At 43.8% G+C, this 19,255-nt stretch overlaps 1 protein-coding gene across 4 annotated transcripts in view; it reads left to right on the forward strand.

Moving 5' to 3' along the window:
• Nucleotides 1-2,907: 2,907 nt before the first annotated feature.
• The window catches only part of RCHY1 (ring finger and CHY zinc finger domain containing 1), a 107,651-nt gene continuing 91,303 nt past the window's right edge, over nt 2,908-19,255 (forward strand). For 3 of the 4 annotated variants that reach the window (XR_012234987.1, XR_012234986.1, XM_073590620.1), the window contains exons 1-2: nt 2,908-3,105; nt 13,065-13,184. Coding sequence is in view for 2 of the 4 variants with exons in the window: in XM_073590620.1 (XP_073446721.1) it covers nt 3,034-3,105; nt 13,065-13,184 (192 nt within the window). In the remaining 2 variants the exon portion in view is untranslated. Of the gene's footprint in view, nt 3,106-3,218; nt 3,413-13,064; nt 13,185-19,255 lie in introns of those variants that run through there. The other variant, XM_073590634.1, reaches the window with a different exon arrangement.

Here is a 19,255-nt window from a genome sequence, read left to right on the forward strand (position 1 = left end):
TAAAAAAGCCAGGCTGGAGTTTGCCAAAACTTACCTGAAAAAGCCTAAAACATTTTGGAAGAATGTTCTCTGGTCAGATGAGACAAAAGTAGAGCTTTTAGGGCAAAAGCATCAACATAGAGTTTACAGGAGAAAAAAGAGGCATTCAAAGAAAAGTACACGGTCCCTACAGTCAAACATGGCGGAGGTTCCCTGATGTTTTGGGGTTGCTTTGCTGCCTCTGGCACTGGACTGCTTGACTGTGTGCTTGGCATTATGAAGTCAGAAGACTACCAACAAATTTTGCAGCATAATATAGGGCCCAGTGTGAGAAAGCTGGGTCTACCTCAGAGGTCATAGGTCTTCCAGCAGGACAATAACCCAAAACACACTTCAAAAAGCACTAGAAAATGGTTTGAGAGAAAGCACTGGAGACTTCTAAGGTGGCCAGCAATGAGTCCAGACCTGAATCCCATAGAACACCTGTGGAGAGATCTAAAAATGGCAGTTTGGAGAAGGCACCCTTCAAATATCAGGGACCTGGAGTAGTTTGCCAAAGAAGAATGGTCTAAAATTCCAGCAGAGCATTGTAAGAAACTCATTGATGGTTGCCGGAAGCAGTTGGTCGCAGTTATTTTGGCTAAAGGTTGTGCAACCAAGTATTAGGCTGAGGGTGCCAATACTTTTGTCCGGCCCATTTTTGGAGTTTTGTGTGAAATGATCAAAGTTTTGCTTTTTGCTTCATTCTCTTTTGTGTTTTTTCATTTAAGACAAATTAAATGATAATAATACCAAAGAATTTGTGTTTGCAATCATTTTCAGGAAGAAACTGAATATTATCTGACAGAATTGCAGGGGTGTCAATACTTTTGGCCATGACTGTATGTTGTAAGTTCTGTATCTTATAGTTGTATGTTCTGTATGTTATATGTATGTTCTGTATGTTGTATGTTCTGTATCTTATATGTATGTTCTGTATGTTATATGTTGTATGTTCTGTATGCTATATATTTTGTATGTTATATGTTCTGTATGTTGTATGTTCTGTATGTTTTGTATGTTATATGTTGTAAGTTCTGTATGTTGTATGTTCTGTATCTTATAGTTGCATGTTCTGTATGTTGTATGTTCTGTATCTTATATGTATGCTCTGTATGTTATATGGTGTATGTTCTGTATGTGGTATGTTCTGTATCTTACATGTTGTTTGTTCTGTATGTTATATGTATGTTCTGTATCTTATAAGTATGTTTTGTGTTATATGTTGTATGTTCTGTATGTTATATGTTCTGTGTTATATGTTCTGTATCTTATACTGTATGTTGTATGTTCAGTATGTTATATGTATGTTCTGTATGTTGTATGTTCTGTATCTTATATGTATGTTCTGTATGTTATATGTTGTTGTTGTTTTTTTTTTACATTCAACACATTAGCCAGATGATGGGACCACTACTGTCCCATCATTGACTAATGTGTCAATCACTGTCATGGTAACAGGCACCGCTGGATGGGACTTGTAGTCCCATCGGACGATGCCTGCATACACATACACACATACATGCATACATACATAAACAGCGCTGCACCCCCCCCTTCGCCAGACAGACTGATGCCCCGCAGCCCCCCACGGACCTCCGACAGCCCCGCACGGACCTCCGACAGCCCGATGACCATTGAACAGGCCCCGCCTGACCCCCGGACAGCCCGATGAGCCCCGCACACACATACACGCCCAGTCACCGCCCACACACACACATGCACACACTCACCGCCCCCACTCTTCCCCCCTCCCGATCTGCAACGTTTCAACCACAGCAAAGCCGCAGATCTTTTTGAGAACTGCGGTTTTGCTGCGGATCAATGCAAGTCAATGGGTGCAGAAACGCTGCAGAACCGCCCAAAGAATTGACATGCTGCTGGAATGAACCCGCAGCTAATCAGCGCGGATTTTTCCGCAGCATGTGCAAATCCCATTGACTTTATTGCTACTGTACAACGCAGCAGATTCTGCTGCGGACCCGCAGGGCCAAAAATGCTGCGGATCTGTGGGAGAATCCGCAACGTGTGCACATGGCCTTACACCGACTAGAGCTCTGATCTGCTGGTAGAAGCAAGTGCCTGCTGTATGCCACGGCCATCTCCTGCCCTGGCAGAGTGCGCTCAGTCCCCCGAGCCTGCTCCATACGCTCCCTGACAGATCTCTACATCAACCTGTGGCTTTATCCATTTTAATTTGCCTGTCAATCACTATGGGGCATTTGTTCGCGCACCTAATGAATGTGGTACCGATGAGGCGCTATGGTTCAGCATTACAGGAGATGGTTAATTGAACTACGTACCGCAATATTGCAGTATATGAAGTACAGAAGGCCCCTAGCTGCTCCCAACACAAAAACCCTCCCGCAGCTCCAGCAACAGAAAAAATAAGTTACAGGTTTCAGAAAGTGGGGTCACAAGCCATTTTTTTGTAACCACCAAAATAAGAAAATCCTCTTGGGGTCCCTATAATGGCACTGACGTGCAGAGTCGTTTATACTAGACAGTGCAATAAAAGAAAAATGGCGGGGGGTTTCCGGTCACCAGTGTACCTCACTTTTTCCAGTTCTACAGTAAATTATATAGTAAAAAGAATGGCGGTGTGTGATTCTACAACTCGTCACGCAAAACACCATCCCTCACACGGAAAAATAAAAGTTATGACTCTTGTGAGGGGAGGGAGCAAGAAAAACAAGAAGGGGCCACCCTGAAGGGGTTAAGTATTGCGACTGACACAAATGACAATCTTTAGGATAAAATATGGATGCAAAAAACGGAGAGGAAGACGCATTACACACGGAACTGTCAGCAAACACCAGGTTTGGAGAAGATAAATCCTATCACACCATGTGACATATATCGACTGCTAGAGGGCGCTGCAGAGCACATTCCCGCCATTCAGAGGGAGCGCGGCAGCGCCGCCTGTGTCCCTGCAGTGGAAGTGCGAGCACAGTCGGCGGCCGCTCTCAGCCTCACTAGTCTCCTCCCCGGTGTTTCCGCTTCCTCGGGTCACACATGGCTGAGGGCTCCGGGGACATGGAAGTGGCAGCCGGCTGTGAGCACTACACCAGAGGCTGCGAGCTGAGGGTGAGGGGCACACGGGGCATTAGTGGGAGGGTGGGCAGGAGGCGGGAACGGTACGTCACGTACATTTACAGCAGCGTCTGCCATTACCGGTGACGCAATGCAGACATATGCAGGACCCCCTGATGGGAGCGACCCCTGCCCTGGTCCCGGCCACAGCTATGTCCCCTCTGTCAGTGGCGTCAGCTCTGGGCAGTCTGAGCCCCCGTCACGGTAACCCCTTCACCCCCAGCCTGCTTCAGCTTCCTGACCACTGGCACTTTATGGAATAGCCCTGGAACGCTTCATCAGATCCCACTGGTTATTCATGGTAGTGGTAAAATTGGCATTTATTTGTGAAAATATTGGAATTTTTCCACAGAATTTGTAAACTTCCCATTTTTCAAACTTAGTTTTAAACCCAGGGAGTCATATCACACAAAAATAGTTGATAAATGACATTTCCCACACGTCTACATTACATCTCCATCAGTTTGAAATTTGACTCTTATTGTTTGTTAGGAAGTTAGAAGGGTTAAAATATTGTCGACAATTTCTAATTTTCCAACAAATTTTATAAAAAAAACAACTTTTTTTAGGCAACACAGAATTTTATAACGTGGAGCCGTGAGAATAACAAAATCTAATTGTTGCCACAAAAATGGTTTTTTTTTTAGCACCAATTTTTTTTATTTTCACAAGTAAATGGACCATGCAATTTGTTGTGCAATTTCTCCTGAGTATACAGATACCCCATCCATATGGGGGTCACAAACCTTTAACCCCTTCACCCCCAAGGGTGGTTTGCACGTTCATGACCGGGCCAATTTTTACAATTCTGACCACTGTACCTTTATGAGGTCATAACTCTCGAACGCTTCCATGGATCCCGGTGATTCTGACATTGTTTTCTCGTGACATATTGTACATCATGTTAGTGGTAAAATTTCATTCAAATAACTTGCGTTTATTTGTGAGAAAAACGGAAATTTGGCGAAAATTTTGAAAATTTCGCAATTTTCCAACTTTGAATTTTTATGCCCTTAAATCACAGAGATAAGGCACACAAAAAACTTGATAACTAACATTTCCCACATGTTTACTTTACATCAGCACAATTTTGGAACCAAAATTTTTTTTTGTTAGGAAGTTATAAGGGTTAAAAGTTGACCAGCGATTTCTCATTTTTACAACACCATTTTATTTTTAGGACCACATCACATTTGAAGCCACTTTGAGGGGTCTATATGATAGAAAATACACAAAAGTGACACCATTCTAAAAACTGCACCCCTTAAGGTGCTCAAAACCACATTCAAGAAGTTTATTAACCCTTTAGGTGCGTCACAGGAATTTTTTTGAATATTTAAAAAAAAATGAACATCTAACTTTTTTTCATAAAAAAAATACTTCAGGTTCAATTTTTTTTATTTTACCAAGGGTAACAGGAGAAATTGAACTGCAAAAGTTATTGTGCAATTTGTCCTGAGTACGCAGATACCTGATATGTGGGGGGGAACGACTGTTTCGGCGCATGGCAGAGCTCAGAATGGAAGGAGCGCCGTTTGACTTTTTCAATGCAAAATTGGCTGGAATTCAGATTGGACGCCATGTCACGTTTGGAGAGTCCCTGATGTACCTAAACAGTGGAAACCCCCTACAAGTGACCCCATTTTGGAAACTAGACCCCCCAAGGAACTTATCTAGATATGTGGTGAGAACTTTGAACCCACAAGGGCTTTACAGAAGTTTATAACGTACAGCGGTACAATTAAAAAATCATATTTTTTCCACAAAAATGATCTTTTCACCCCAATTTTTATTTTCCCAAGGGTAACAGGACCCTAAAAGTTATTGTGCAATTTGTCCTGAGTACGCTGATACCCCACATGTGGGGGTAAACCACTATTTGGGCGCATGGCAGAGCTCGGAAGGGAAGCAGCGCCATTTGACGTTTTTGGCTGGAATTGAGATCGGACACCATGTCGCGTTTGGAAAACCCCTGATGTACCAAAACAGTGGAAACCCCCCACAAATGACACCATTTTGGAAACTAGACCCCCTAAGGAACTTATCTAGATGTGTGGTGAGAACTTTGAACCCCCATGGGCTTCACAGAAGTTTATAACATAAAGCCATACAATTAAAAAATCATATTTTTTAAACAAAAATGATCTTTTCACCCTCAATTCTTATTTTTCCAAGGGTAACAGGACCCTAAAAGTTATTGTGCAATTTGTCCTGAGTACGCTGATACCCCACATGTGGGGGTAAACCACTATTTGGGCGCATGGCAGAGCTCGGAAGGGAAGCAGCGCCATTTGACGTTTTTGGCTGGAATTGAGATCGGACACCATGTCGCGTTTGGAAAACCCCTGATGTACCAAAACAGTGGAAACCCCCCACAAATGACACCATTTTGGAAACTAGACACCCTAAGGAACTTATCTAGATGTGTGGTGAGAACTTTGAACCCCCATGGGCTTCACAGAAGTTTATAACATAAAGCCATACAATTAAAAAATCATATTTTTTCCACAAAAATGATCTTTTCACCCTCAATTCTTATTTTTCCAAGGGTAACAGGACCCTAAAAGTTATTGTGCAATTTGTCCTGAGTACGCTGATACCCCACATGTGGGGGTAAACCACTATTTGGGGGCATGGCAGAGCTCGGAAGGGAAGCAGCGCCATTTGACGTTTTTGGCTGGAATTGAGATCGGACACCATGTCGCGTTTGGAAAACTCCTGATGTACCAAAACAGTGGAACCCCCCACAAATGACACCATTTTGGAAACTAGACCCCCTAAGGAACTTATCTAGATGTGTGGTGAGCACTTTGACCCCCCCAGTGCTTCACAGAAGTTTACAACGCCCGGGCGTGAAAATAAAAAATTCGTATTTTTTCCACAAACATGATCTTTTAGTCACCATTTTTTTATTTTCCCAAGGGTACCAGGAGAAATTGGACCCCAAAAGTTGTTGTCCAATTTGTCCTGAGTATGCTGATACCCCATATGTGGGAGAAAACTACTGTATGGGCACACGTCGGGGCTCGGAAGGGAAGTAGTGACGTTTTGGAATGCAGACTTTGATGGAATGGTCTGCGGGTGTGATATTGCCTTTGGAGAGCCCCTAATGTACCTAAACAGTGGAAACCCCCCACAAATGACACCATTTTGTAAACTAGACCCCCCAAGGAACTTATCTAGATGTGTGGTGAGCACTTTGACCCCCCCAGTGCTTCACAGAAGTTTACAACGCCCGGGCGTGAAAATAAAAAATTCGTATTTTTTCCACAAACATGATCTTTTAGTCACCATTTTTTTATTTTCCCAAGGGTACCAGGAGAAATTGGACCCCAAAAGTTGTTGTCCAATTTGTCCTGAGTATGCTGATACCCCATATGTGGGAGAAAACTACTGTATGGGCACACGTCGGGGCTCGGAAGGGAAGTAGTGACGTTTTGGAATGCAGACTTTGATGGAATGGTCTGCGGGTGTGATATTGCCTTTGGAGAGCCCCTAATGTACCTAAACAGTGGAAACCCCCCACAAATGACACCATTTTGTAAACTAGACCCCCCAAGGAACTTATCTAGATGTGTGGTGAGCACTTTGACCCCCCCAGTGCTTCACAGAAGTTTACAACGCCCGGGCGTGAAAATAAAAAATTCGTATTTTTTCCACAAACATGATCTTTTAGTCACCATTTTTTTATTTTCCCAAGGGTACCAGGAGAAATTGGACCCCAAAAGTTGTTGTCCAATTTGTCCTGAGTATGCTGATACCCCATATGTGGGAGAAAACTACTGTATGGGCACACGTCGGGGCTCGGAAGGGAAGTAGTGACGTTTTGGAATGCAGACTTTGATGGAATGGTCTGCGGGTGTGATATTGCCTTTGGAGAGCCCCTAATGTACCTAAACAGTGGAAACCCCCCACAAATGACACCATTTTGTAAACTAGACCCCCCAAGGAACTTATCTAGATGTGTGGTGAGCACTTTGACCCCCCCAGTGCTTCACAGAAGTTTACAACGCCCGGGCGTGAAAATAAAAAATTCGTATTTTTTCCACAAACATGATCTTTTAGTCACCATTTTTTTATTTTCCCAAGGGTACCAGGAGAAATTGGACCCCAAAAGTTGTTTTCCAATTTGTCCTGAGTACGCTGCTACCCCATATGTGGGAGAAAACTACTGTATGGGCACACGTCAGGGCTCGGAAGGGAAGTAGTGACGTTTTGGAATGCAGACTTTGATGGAATGGTCTGCGGGTGTCATGTTGCCTTTGGAGAGCCCCTAATGTACCTAAACAGTGGAAACCCCCCACAAATGACACCATTTTGTAAACTAGACCCCCCAAGGAACTTATCTAGATGTGTGGTGAGCACTTTGACCCCCCCAGTGCTTCACAGAAGTTTACAACGCCCGGGCGTGAAAATAAAAAATTCGTATTTTTTCCACAAACATGATCTTTTAGTCACCATTTTTTTTATTTTCCCAAGGGTACCAGGAGAAATTGGACCCCAAAAGTTGTTGTCCAATTTGTCCTGAGTACGCTGACACCCCATATGTGGGAGAAAACTACTGTATGGACACACGTCGGGGCTCGGAAGGGAAGCAGTGACGTTTTGGAACGCAGACTTTGATGGAATGGTCTGCGGTTGTCATGTGCGTTTGGAGAGCCCCTGATGTACCTAAACTATTGAAACTCCCCACAAGTGACCCCATTTTGGACACTAGACCCCCCACGGAACTTATCTAGATGTGTGGTGAGCACTTTGAACCCCCAAGTGCTTCACAGAAGTTTATAACACTCGGACGTGAAAATAAAAAAAATCATTTTTTTTCCACAAAAATGATATTTTTGCCCCCAATTTTTTATTTTCCTAAGGGTAACAGGAGAAATTGGACCCCAAAAATTGTTTTGCAATTTGTCCTGAGTAGGCTGATACCCTACATGAGGGGGTAAAACACTGTTTGGGCGCATAGCAGAGCTTGGAAGGGAAGGAGCACCATTTGACTTTTTCAACTCAGAATTGGCTGGAATTGAGATCAGACGCCATGTTGCATTTGGAGAGCCCCTGATGTGCCCAAACAGTGGAAACCCCCAATTCTAACTCCAACCCGAACCCCAACACGCCCCTAACCCTAGCCCTAACCCTAGCCCTAACCCTAGCCCTAACCCTAGCCCTAACCCTAGCCCTAACCCTAGCCCTAACCCTAGCCCTAACCCTAGCCCTAGCCCTAACCCTAACCCTAGCCCTAACCCTAACCCTAGCCCTAACCCTAACCTAACCCTACCCCAACACACCCCTAGCCCTAACCCTAGCCCTAACCCTAATGGAAAAATGGAAATAAATACATTTTTTTTATTTTATTATTTTTCCCTAACTAAAGGGGTGATAACGGGGGGTTTGATTTACTATTTATGGCGGTTTTTATGTTTGGCGGCTGTCGCACGCTAAAAGACGCTTTTTATTGTAAAAATAGTTTTTGCATCACCACATATTGAGAGCTATAATTTTTCCGTATTTTGACCCACCGAGTCATGTGAGGTCTTATTTTTTGCGGGACGAGTTGACGTTTTTATTGGTACCATTTTCGGGCACGTGAAATTTTTTGATCGCTTTTTATTCCGATTTTTGGGACGCAGAATGAACAAAAACCAGCGTTTCATGAATTTCTTTTGGGGGGGATGCGTTTACACTGTTCCGCGTGCGGTAAAATTGATAAAGCGCTTTTATTCTTCGGGTCAGTACGGTTACAGCGATACCTCATTTAGGTCGTTTTTTTATGTTTTTGTCGGTTTTATGCAATGAAAACTATTTTATATAAAAAATAATTATTTTTGCATCGCTTTATTCTGCGAGTTATAACTTTTTTATTTTTTTGCTGATGATGCTGTGTGGCGGCTTGTTTTTTGCGGGACAAGATGACGTTTTCAGCGGTACCATGGATATTTATATGCGTCTTTTTGATCTCGCGTTATTGCACTTTTTGTTTGGCGGTATGATAATAAATCATTATTTTTTGCTTCGTTTTTTATTTTTATTTTTTAAGGGGTTCGCTAAAGGGGTTAACTAATGGGACAGTTTTATAGGGCGGGTCGTTACGGACGCGGCGATACCTAATATGTGTACATTTATTGTTTTTTTTTTTTATTATTTTAAAAAAATGAATTTATTGGGGAATATTTTTTTTTTTTTTTACTAATTTATTTGGCGATTTTTTTAAATTTATTTTTACACTTTTTTTTAAATTTTTTTTTACTTTATTACATAGTCCCAGGTGGGACATCACTGTCCTGTGACAGATCGCTGATCTGTCACATCACAGATCACTGTGACAGATCAGCAATCTGTCACAGGCAGTGCACAAGGCTTCCTCATGCCTGCGCTTTGCAGGCACTGAGGAAGCCAGCTTCCCCAGGCCCCCGAAGGCCCCCGTCGCCATCTTGGATTCGGGGGCCTGGAGGATAGGAGTCCCCCGCAGCAGCGCTGCACATTGCGCTGCCGTGGGGGGCTCAGGGAAGCACGGAGGGAGCCCCCTCCCTGCCGATGCTTCCCTTTAACTCCCGGTACACCGCGATCGCGTTTGATCGCGGTGTGCAAGGGGTTAATGTGTCGGGGGCGGTCCGTGACCGCCCCTGACACATTGTGCCGGGTGTCAGCTGTGATAATCAGCTGACACCCGGCCGCGATCAGCGGCGCTCACCACGTGGGCGCCGCTGATCGCGGTAGACGTACTATCCCGTCCCCGGTCATACGGGCCCGGGTACCGTGGACGGGATAGTACGTCTCATGTCAGGAAGGGGTTAATGGATCCATTCACTATAGAGAGGCAGCAGTGTTATGCTACTGTCACACTATCAGTATTTGTAAGCCAAAACCAGGAGTGGGTCAAAAAAGCAGAAGTAGTGCAATTGTTTCTATTACAGTATATACTCGAGTATAAGCCCCCCCCCCATGTTGTCACAAAAAACGGGGAAAACTTATTGACTCTAGTATAAGCCTAGGGTGGAAAATGCAGCAGCTACTGGTATATTTCTAAAATAAAAATAGATACTAGTAAAATAAATTCAGACCTCAGTAGGTTAAATGTTTTTGAATATCCATATTGAATCAGGAGCCACACACAATGCTTCATACAGTTCATGATGGGCCCCATAAGATGCTCCATACAAAATACGCCCCATATAATGCTGCACAAAGTTTATTAATGGCCCCATAAGATGCTCCATAGATTATGCCCCATATGATGCCGCTGCTGCTGCAAATAAAAAAAAAAAAAAATGACATACCTCTCCGTCAACTCTGGTGAGTGTCAACTCTGGCTCAGGGCTCCGGCACTTGCAATATTCACCTGTCCCCGATCCATCGTTGCGCCCGCCCTGTCTTCCGGGTCCTCTGTCATTGACGTTCAGGTAGCAGAGGGTGCGGCGCGCACTAGCTACGTCACTGACAGAGGACGCGGAGGACAGAGCGGGGACAGGTGAATATCGCATATACTTACCCCCACCTGGCGCAGGTCTCTGCAGCTCTTCCTTCAGCGGTCACATGGTACCGCTCATTAAAGTCATGAATATGCGCATATTTATAACTTTAATGACCGGTATCACGTGACCGCTGAAGGAAGGCGTGGGAAAAGCAGGGGGGCTGCAGAGACGCGCCAGGGGGGTAAGTATGATCTGACACCCCCGCTCCCCTGCCGACCCCCTGGCGTATAAGCTGAGAGGGAGGGGGAAGACTTTCAGCCCCCAAAAATGGGCTGAAAATCTCGGCTTATACGCGAGTATATACGTTTTACCTTTTCTCTGCTTGTTCCTCCTCTGGTTTTGGCTAACAAATATTGATGTGACATACTGGCCAAATACTGATAGTGCGATCAGAGTCTAACACTGGACTCCATCTGGCCTCTGTTCAGCGGTGTCCTTCTCTTCAGAGGTACACAAAACTGGCGGACTGCACTTTTATTCATGCTTGAAAAGACGGACACCGCCGGATCACAGGTCCTATGGCATTCACAGTGTCTCCATCTGCCTCATTAGGGAATCCTTCGTCAGAGGTTCCATCTGAATCACGTATTTTAGAGATTTACACGGAAACCCCAGTGTAAGCGTAGAGCGCAGTACAAATGTGAGGTCGAGCCTTACTGCGAATTTTGGGAGGCAGAATAAAAAAAAAAATCAATATCAGGCAAAGAATTTGTTTTATTTTTTACGCCGTTCCTGGTGCGGCATAAGTGATCACACAACTTTATTCTTCGAGTCGTTGCGATTATAGCGATATCAGATGTATATCATGATTTTTTTTTTTATTTGGCTCCTGTAATCCACTAAAAGATGATTTTTATACAAAAAAAAGTTTTTGCATAGCCACATTTTGAGAGCTATAAATTTTCTATATTTCTGCCAACAGAGTCATGTGATGGCTTATTTTTTTGCTGGAGGAGTGGACATTTTTATTGGTTTCATTTTCGGGCGCATGACATTTTTTGATCTCTTACTATTCAGATTTTTGGGACGCAGAATCAGCAAAAAACAGCAATTCAGGAATTGTTTTTTGTTTTGTATTTTTATGTCGTTCCGCGTGTGGTAAAATTGGTAAGGCAGCTTTATTCTTCGGGTCAGTACGATTATAGCGATACCTCATTTATATAGTTTTTTTATGCTTTGGCGCTTTTATACACTTAAACTACTGTATAGAAAAAATAATTGGTTTTGCGTCGCTTTATTCTGAGAGCTATAACTTTTATTTTTCCACTGATTGAGCTATATAGCAGCTTGTTTTTTTCTGGACAATGACATTTTCAGCTGTACCATTCTTATTTACATTTGTCATTTGGATCACGTTTTATTCCAATTTTTGTTTGACGGTATGATGAAAAAGCTTTGTTTTTTTGCCGTATTTTTTAAGATGCTTACTAAAGGGGTTAACTAGCTTGATAGTTTTCCAGATCGGGTCGTTCCGAATGTGGCAATCCAAGATGTGTACTTTTTTGTTTTCTTTATTGCTATTACTTAAATTTATGTATTGGTTAAATGTTATTTTTTAGAATGGTTTAAAAATATATATATATTTTTTTTATTTAGTCCCTCTATAGGACTTCATCTTTTTCATTGCAATACACATGTATTGCAATGCATGAGATCTGTCAGCTTTACACTGGCAGATCGCCTGTTGGGCCCTGTTTCTGGCTGAGTCTTAGGCCTGTTGCACACATCAGTTTTTGTCCATCAGTCAAGATCCGCCGATTTGCAAAAAAAACGGATCCGCCATTTTTCTTGGCGGATCCGTTTTTTTTCCCATTGAGTTGCATTACCGGCGGATCTTGACGGATGGCCATCCGTTGGATTCGTTTTTTTGCAGAGCCGCCAAAATTTTGACGTCCGCCGACATGCCCGAATGGAGCATGTAACGTTTTTTCGGGCGGCAGGATCCGCACTCCTCACTGCGCATGGCTGAAAGACTTCACTCAGCCTGAAATTTAACCCTAAACTCTGTTCTGGCGGCTGGAAAAAATCTCTCTCTCTCTCTCTCTCTCTGTCTCTCTCTCCTCTTCCCCAGGCAGCGGTTCCTTTAAAATTATTCCTTTCACGGATCCGTTAAAATACCGGTCCGGTGACAAATGTTGTGGTCAGTTCAGAAACGGATCCGCTATCCGCCATTTTAGCGGATTTTGACTGAACACAAAAACTGATGTGTGAAACAGGCCTTAGGGTATATGTCCACGATCAGGAAGTAGCAAAGCTTCAGAAATGCAATAAAAACATGTAAAGAAAACCGCAAGGGACAGATCCAGAAAATCAAGTGCTCATCATGGAAACTTTTCCTCATATTGTAAAAACATGACTTCTTTTTACCCTGCAGCGTGCTTATCATTAGGAGCTGCAGTACCAGACCTCACCTATGGACAAGAGTGGCACTGTCTCCATAATCCCTGTGACATGCTTAGTCATGGACCTTTTGTCTTTCAGGCTCCTTGCTGTGGTAAATTTTACACTTGTCGCCTTTGCCATGACAACAAGGAAACGCACAATATGGATCGCTTCAAGGTCACCCAGGTCCAGTGTTTGAAGTGCAAGTGCATTCAGAAGGTACTGTGTAGTTATTGCAGCCTGAGTGGCACAGCGCCCACTAACTACAAGAGCGGCTCCCGAGAGGTGGCTCTGTGTCATGGCTTCTGTTCACCAAGGCACTGTCCATCAAAACCTGGTGGTCCCCATGTACTTATAATAGACAGTTGTGGTTCCTGAATTTTTAGAGATTATTTCTATAGCGCCCACATATTCCGCAGCACTTTACATTTCAGAAGGGACTTGTACAGACGATAGACATTACAGCATAACAATAATCACATAGATCATAACAGATACCAAGAGGAATGAGGGCCCTGCTCGTAAGCTTACAATCTGTGAGGAAAAAAGGGAGACACGAAAGGTGGGTGGTAACAGTTGCCTTCATTGTTTGAACCAACCATAATGTTAAGTGTGTAACAGTGTGGACACAGAGGGCTAATAGATGCATAAAACATGTGGGAACATGATGCGGGGAACCTGGTTATGGTAAAACATTTGACTGCCACACAGGGATCGTTAGGTTAATGTGTTGAGGCGGTAGGCCAGTCTGAATAAATGCGTTTTCAGGGCACGCTTAAAATTGTAGGGATTGGGGACTGATTGTATTGACCTGGGAAGTGCATTCCAAAGAACTGGCGCAGCATGTGTAAAGTCTTGGAGACGGGAGTGGGAGGTTCTGATTATTGAGGATGCTAGCCTCAGGTCATCAGCAGAACGGAGGGTACGGTTAGGGTGGTAGACTGAGACGAGGGAGGAGATGTAGAGTGTAAGTTTGTACTGGATTCTGGAGTGGATGGGTAGCTAGTGTAATAACTGGCACAAGGTAGAGGCATCGATGTAACGATTGGCGATGAATATGATCCTGGCTGCAGCATTCAGGACAGATTGGAGTGGGGAGAGTTTGGTAAGAGGGAGACCGATTAGAAGAGAGTTACAATGGTCCATAATAAAAGACATGAATTTCCCTGGAGGCAATGTTATTCCTTCAGTCACAAATACTGAAAACCACATTGGAAAAAGCAAGTGTGAACAGAAATTTGCAGGATCTGGCCCAGCTGTAACATTGCTAGTGTGTGGCCACCATTTCCGAACCGTATCCTCAGCGTCGCCACTGATCATGTAATTGCGCTGGGCCTACTAACTAGGGATGTTGACAGGTAGGAAATTCTTGGCTCGGGTCATGGATTACCAATTTCTGCCCACTGGTCCACAATCTAGTGAATCTCTTTGCTCAACTTCATTACCAAATCTACCACATATATGCAGTGGGGTCTGATGCTATGTACGTGCCTCAATAATAGGAATGATTTATTAAACCCTCTATGACCTGGTAATTTTTTTTTTTTTGCTTCAATTCTTTACTCTTCTTCCAAGAGTTATCTTTTTTTTTAATTTTTTCTTGTCACCATAGCCATTCAGTGGTTTGTTTTCAGTGTTTTTTTTCTGTTCTGAACGACACCATTTATTTTACCATACAAAGTACTGAAAACCAGGGAACAGGGTAGACCGTGGGTGGGAATACATCAGGCTCCGGCATAGCCGCCCCATTGTGATTATGCCACGTGAATGCTAATGTCAGAGGTTGACAACAGAATTTAATAGGGTTGTCCACTGCTCGGACAACCACTTGTCAATTGTTATATTCTCCCTTGTAAAATGGCAATCAATACTCGACATGAGCGCCGGGGCTCACGTGATGTTATTATGCCATTTGAGTACTGTAGCCAATCAGGAGCCGCTTCACTCTCACTCCCTTCTGACAATATAACAATATCACAACAAAAGAGGTTCCGACGTTACTGGACCGCCAACATTGTGGGTGGTATTTTACACAGAGGAATTGTCCACTAATCTGACAGTCCCCTGTCAATTGCTATATTCCTCAAAGTGGTTAAACAAAAGCGATCGGTGCTAGCTTCAATTGCTTAAGTTAGAGGCAGGTGCTGGCACTTGCCCTGTGTCATGCGGATGCAGCTCCTGAGCCATGGTCATAAACGTGCACCCTCCCTATGATGTACTGTTACCAGTGGTTGGCATTGTTAGATGGCAATACTGCTGTTATTTACTTGAAGATGTAAGATCTGCATGGTTGTTTGTATGTTGTCCTCGAGCTGCAGGAGTTTCTACTGGGTACACCGGTTTCCTCTGACATTCCAAAGAATTTACCAATAGTTATATTGGTTTCCTATGAAATTGCCATTAGTATCTTTGTCCCTGCTTCAAATGGGAAAAATAGATTTTATGCCCCACAAAGGAAGAAGGCAAGGTTCGGACAAGTCACATGCAGCATTGTCTGACTTCACTGCAATTCATATAGCTTAAGCTGTATGTTAGGTGGTTTAGCTCCTTCTAATACTTTTTCTCTGATTGTGCCAATCTGTTTTCTTGTCCTATTTTTATTTTGTGCCCCATTGCGGACAGGGACTGATGTAATGGTGATGATTTTTGTACAGTGCTGCGGAGTGAATTGTCACTATATAAGTAATGATTAGAAAAAAGACAAAAAATAGTACCATAAACATTGTTGGATGCAAAAGCCTCCCAGACATGTACCAAACCCTGCAAATAAATAAAAAAAAAATTCCTCCGCCAAGATGGTGTCGCCTGCGCAGTAGCAGCTCTCGACGATCGCTGAAAACTGATACTGCGCAGGTGCGGCAGCGCCATCTTGGAGGAGGAATTTTTTTCTTCTTTATCAAGATGGCGCTGCCTGCGCAACAACAGCTATCGCTTCACAACTATGTACACCAATAGCTGCTACTGCGCAGGTGCGACAGGTCCCATTTAAATTTTTTTTCGTTCTACACCTTAGGAAAAGTTCAACCACATGTAGTAACTATACATCAAACATGCAGTTATGCTGCAGCGCAGATGCCATGGCTGGCACCTGCCTGCAGAAGGGGTTTTTTTTCTTCATTATGTACAGGTATTCATTATGCACACTAGGGGGCAAGTCAGTGAGGGATCAGTGACCTGTCAGCAGTCTGCATTATGAATACCTAAGCAGAGCACCACATGAAGACCCCCACAGGCCGCACTGAAGCACAAGCATATCATTAACTCAAAACTAAAAATAAAGATTAAACAGCAACCACAAGACGGATTTCATCAACCAAGGTATCATTATAATCAGTATAACTGCGCCGACCTGTCACTGTAGGTTACTGTGCACAATCCTGCTGACAGGTTCCCTTTAGGTTAAGTTCACATGTAGCGGAATTCCTGCGGAAGTTATCGCGAGAATTCCATTCTGCGGGAAAATCGCATTTTAAATTCCCGCGATTTTCCCGCGGAAAAGCTAGTGATTTGCAAGCGTAATTAGCTTGCAGAATGCTAGCGTTTTCCAAGCGATCTGGAGAATCGCTTGGAGAACTGATTGACAGGTTGGTTACACTCGTCAAACATAGTGTTTGACTAGTGTGACCAACTTTTTACTACTGATGCTGCCTATGCAGCATCAGTAGTAAAAGATAGGATGTAAAAAATAATAAAAAAAAAGAAAAAATATTGTTATTCTCGCCTTCAGGCGTCCCGCGCAGCCTTCCCACCTCTCTCCACGCTCCCGGCATCTTCCGGTCCCAGTAATCCTTTGCGCGAATCACCGCGAGACGTCGCGCTCCCGCGAGACGTCGCGCTCCCGCGAGACCGTGACATCATCGCGGTCATTCTCGCAAAGGATTACTGGGACCGGAAGATGCCAGGAGCGTGGAGAGAGGCGGGAAGGCTGCGCGGGACGCCGGAAGGTGAGAATAACAATATTTTTTAATTTTAATTCTACTTTTTACAGGGATATGGTACCTACAGCCCGGAGGACAGTCTCCTCTCCTCCGGACCGTGGGTACCATCCGCAAATGTTCTGCTTACTTTTCGCATGGTGGGCACAGCCCCATGCGGAAAGTAAGCAGAACAATGCATTCCTATGTGGGCGGAATCGCCGTGATTCCGCTAAATTAATGAGCATGCTGCGTATTTTACCGCAAAGCGATTCCGCTGCGGAAAATAAACCCACAGCATTGCGGAATCCCATAGGATTGCAGGGGATGCTTATTTTTCTTATTTTCGTGGCAAAATCTCGTGTTTAAAACCGCTGCGATAAAAATGCGACGTGTGAACGCAGCCTCAAGGTTTGATCCAATAAGAAAAAAGAAAAGAAAATCCAGCTCCTTGCGATAAAAAAATTTCAAATTTTTATTCCATCATAGGCATAAAAACAAATGCAGCTCCTCAGGACTATATCAGCTCATACAAGAGAGACATAAGCGATGCATTTCGATCGCTAGATGCAATCTTTATCAAAGCTAACATGCCACTGGCACAAACAGGTTTAAAAAGAAACAGGCACCAATCACCTGTTGAAGACAAATCACGTGACCAAAAGGTCCTATTCAAGTGTTACAATTATATACAAAATACACATACCAATATATAATCATGCAATTTTCTTCAGTTGAAAATACATAAAACATTGTGCAAAAAGACATACATACAGTACAGACCAAATGTTTGGACACACCTCATTCAAAGAGTTTTCTTTATTTTCATGACTATGAAAATTGTAGATTTACTCTGAAGGCATCAAAACTATGAATTAACACATGTGGAATTATATAATTAACAAAAAAGTGTGAAACAACTGAAAATATGTCTTATATTCCAGGTCCTTCAAAGTAGCCACCTTTTGCTTTGATTACTGCTTTGCCCACTCTTGGTATTCTCTTGATGAGCTTCAAGAGGTAGTCACCGGAAATGGTTTTTACTTCACAGGTGTGCCTGCCCTGTCAGGTTTAATAAGTGGGATTTCTTGCCTTATAAATGCGGTTGGGACCATCAGTTGTGTTGTGCAGAAGTCTGGTGGATACACAGCTGCTAGTCCTACTGAATAGACTGTTAGAATTTGTATTATGGCAAGAAAAAAGCAGCTAAGTAAAGAAAAACAAGTGGCCATCATTACTTTAAGAAATGAAGGTCAGTCAGTCCGAAAAATTGGGAAAACTTTGAAAGTGTCCCGAAGTGCAGTGGCAAAAACCATCAAGCGCTACAAAGAAATTGGCTCACATGAGGACCGCTCCAGGAAAGGAAGACCAAGAGTCACCTCTGCTGCGGAGGATAAGTTCATCCGAGTCACCAGCCTCAGAAATAGCAGGTTAACAGCAGCTCAGATTAGAGACCAGGTCAGTGCCACACAGAGTTCTAGCAGCAGACACATCTCTACAACAACTGTTAAGAGGAGACTTTGTGCAACAGGCCTTCATGGTAAGATAGCTGCTAGGAAACCACTGCTAAGGACAGGCAACAAGCAGAAGAGACTTGTTTGGGCTAAAGAACACAAGGAATGGACATTAGACCAATGGAAATCTGTGCTTTGGTATGATGAGTCCAAATTTGAGATCTTTGGTTCCAACGACTGTGTCTTTGTGCAACGCAGAAAAGGTGAATGGATGGACTCTACATGCCTGGTTCCCACCGTGAAGCATGGAGGAGGAGGTGTGATGGTGTGGGGGTGCTTTGCTGGTGACACTGTTGGGGATTTATGCAAAATTGAAGGCATACTGAACCAGCATGGCTACCACAGCATCTTGCAGCGGCATGCTATTCCATCCGGATTTCTCCTTCGTCTCATTGGGGGACACAGAGACTGTGGGTGTGTGCTTCTGCCGTCTGGAGGCTGACACTAAGTATACAAAAAAAGAGTTAGCTCCTCCTCCGCCGCATACACCCTCGCCCCCAGACCGGGCGTAACTCAGTTTTTTGCTTAGTGTCTGATGGAGGCACACGCAGTCTGGAGCTCCAGACTAGGTTTTTTTTTTTTTTTTTTTCCTCTATGAAGATAAGACAGGGGCGACGGATCCTATAGAGAGGATCCGATCTCCCCAAATCATCAACGGGCGACCACGTGTGAGTAACCCTCCACGTGTTTCTCTCCCGCACCGAGGGACACATCTGGGACTTTTCCCCAGACAACTATTTTTCTTTTTTATTTTGAAAGAGGCGGCAACGCATCCTGATAAGAGGATTGCGGTTTCCCCATCGTCCCCAACGGGCGAGCACGTGTGAGCGATCCTCCACGTTGTTCTCTCCTGCAACGTGGA

Source organism: Dendrobates tinctorius, unplaced genomic scaffold (assembly GCF_039654945.1).
Source record: "Dendrobates tinctorius isolate UK_male_01 unplaced genomic scaffold, ASM3965494v1 ptg000011l, whole genome shotgun sequence".
Taxonomy (NCBI): Eukaryota; Metazoa; Chordata; class Amphibia; order Anura; family Dendrobatidae; genus Dendrobates; species Dendrobates tinctorius.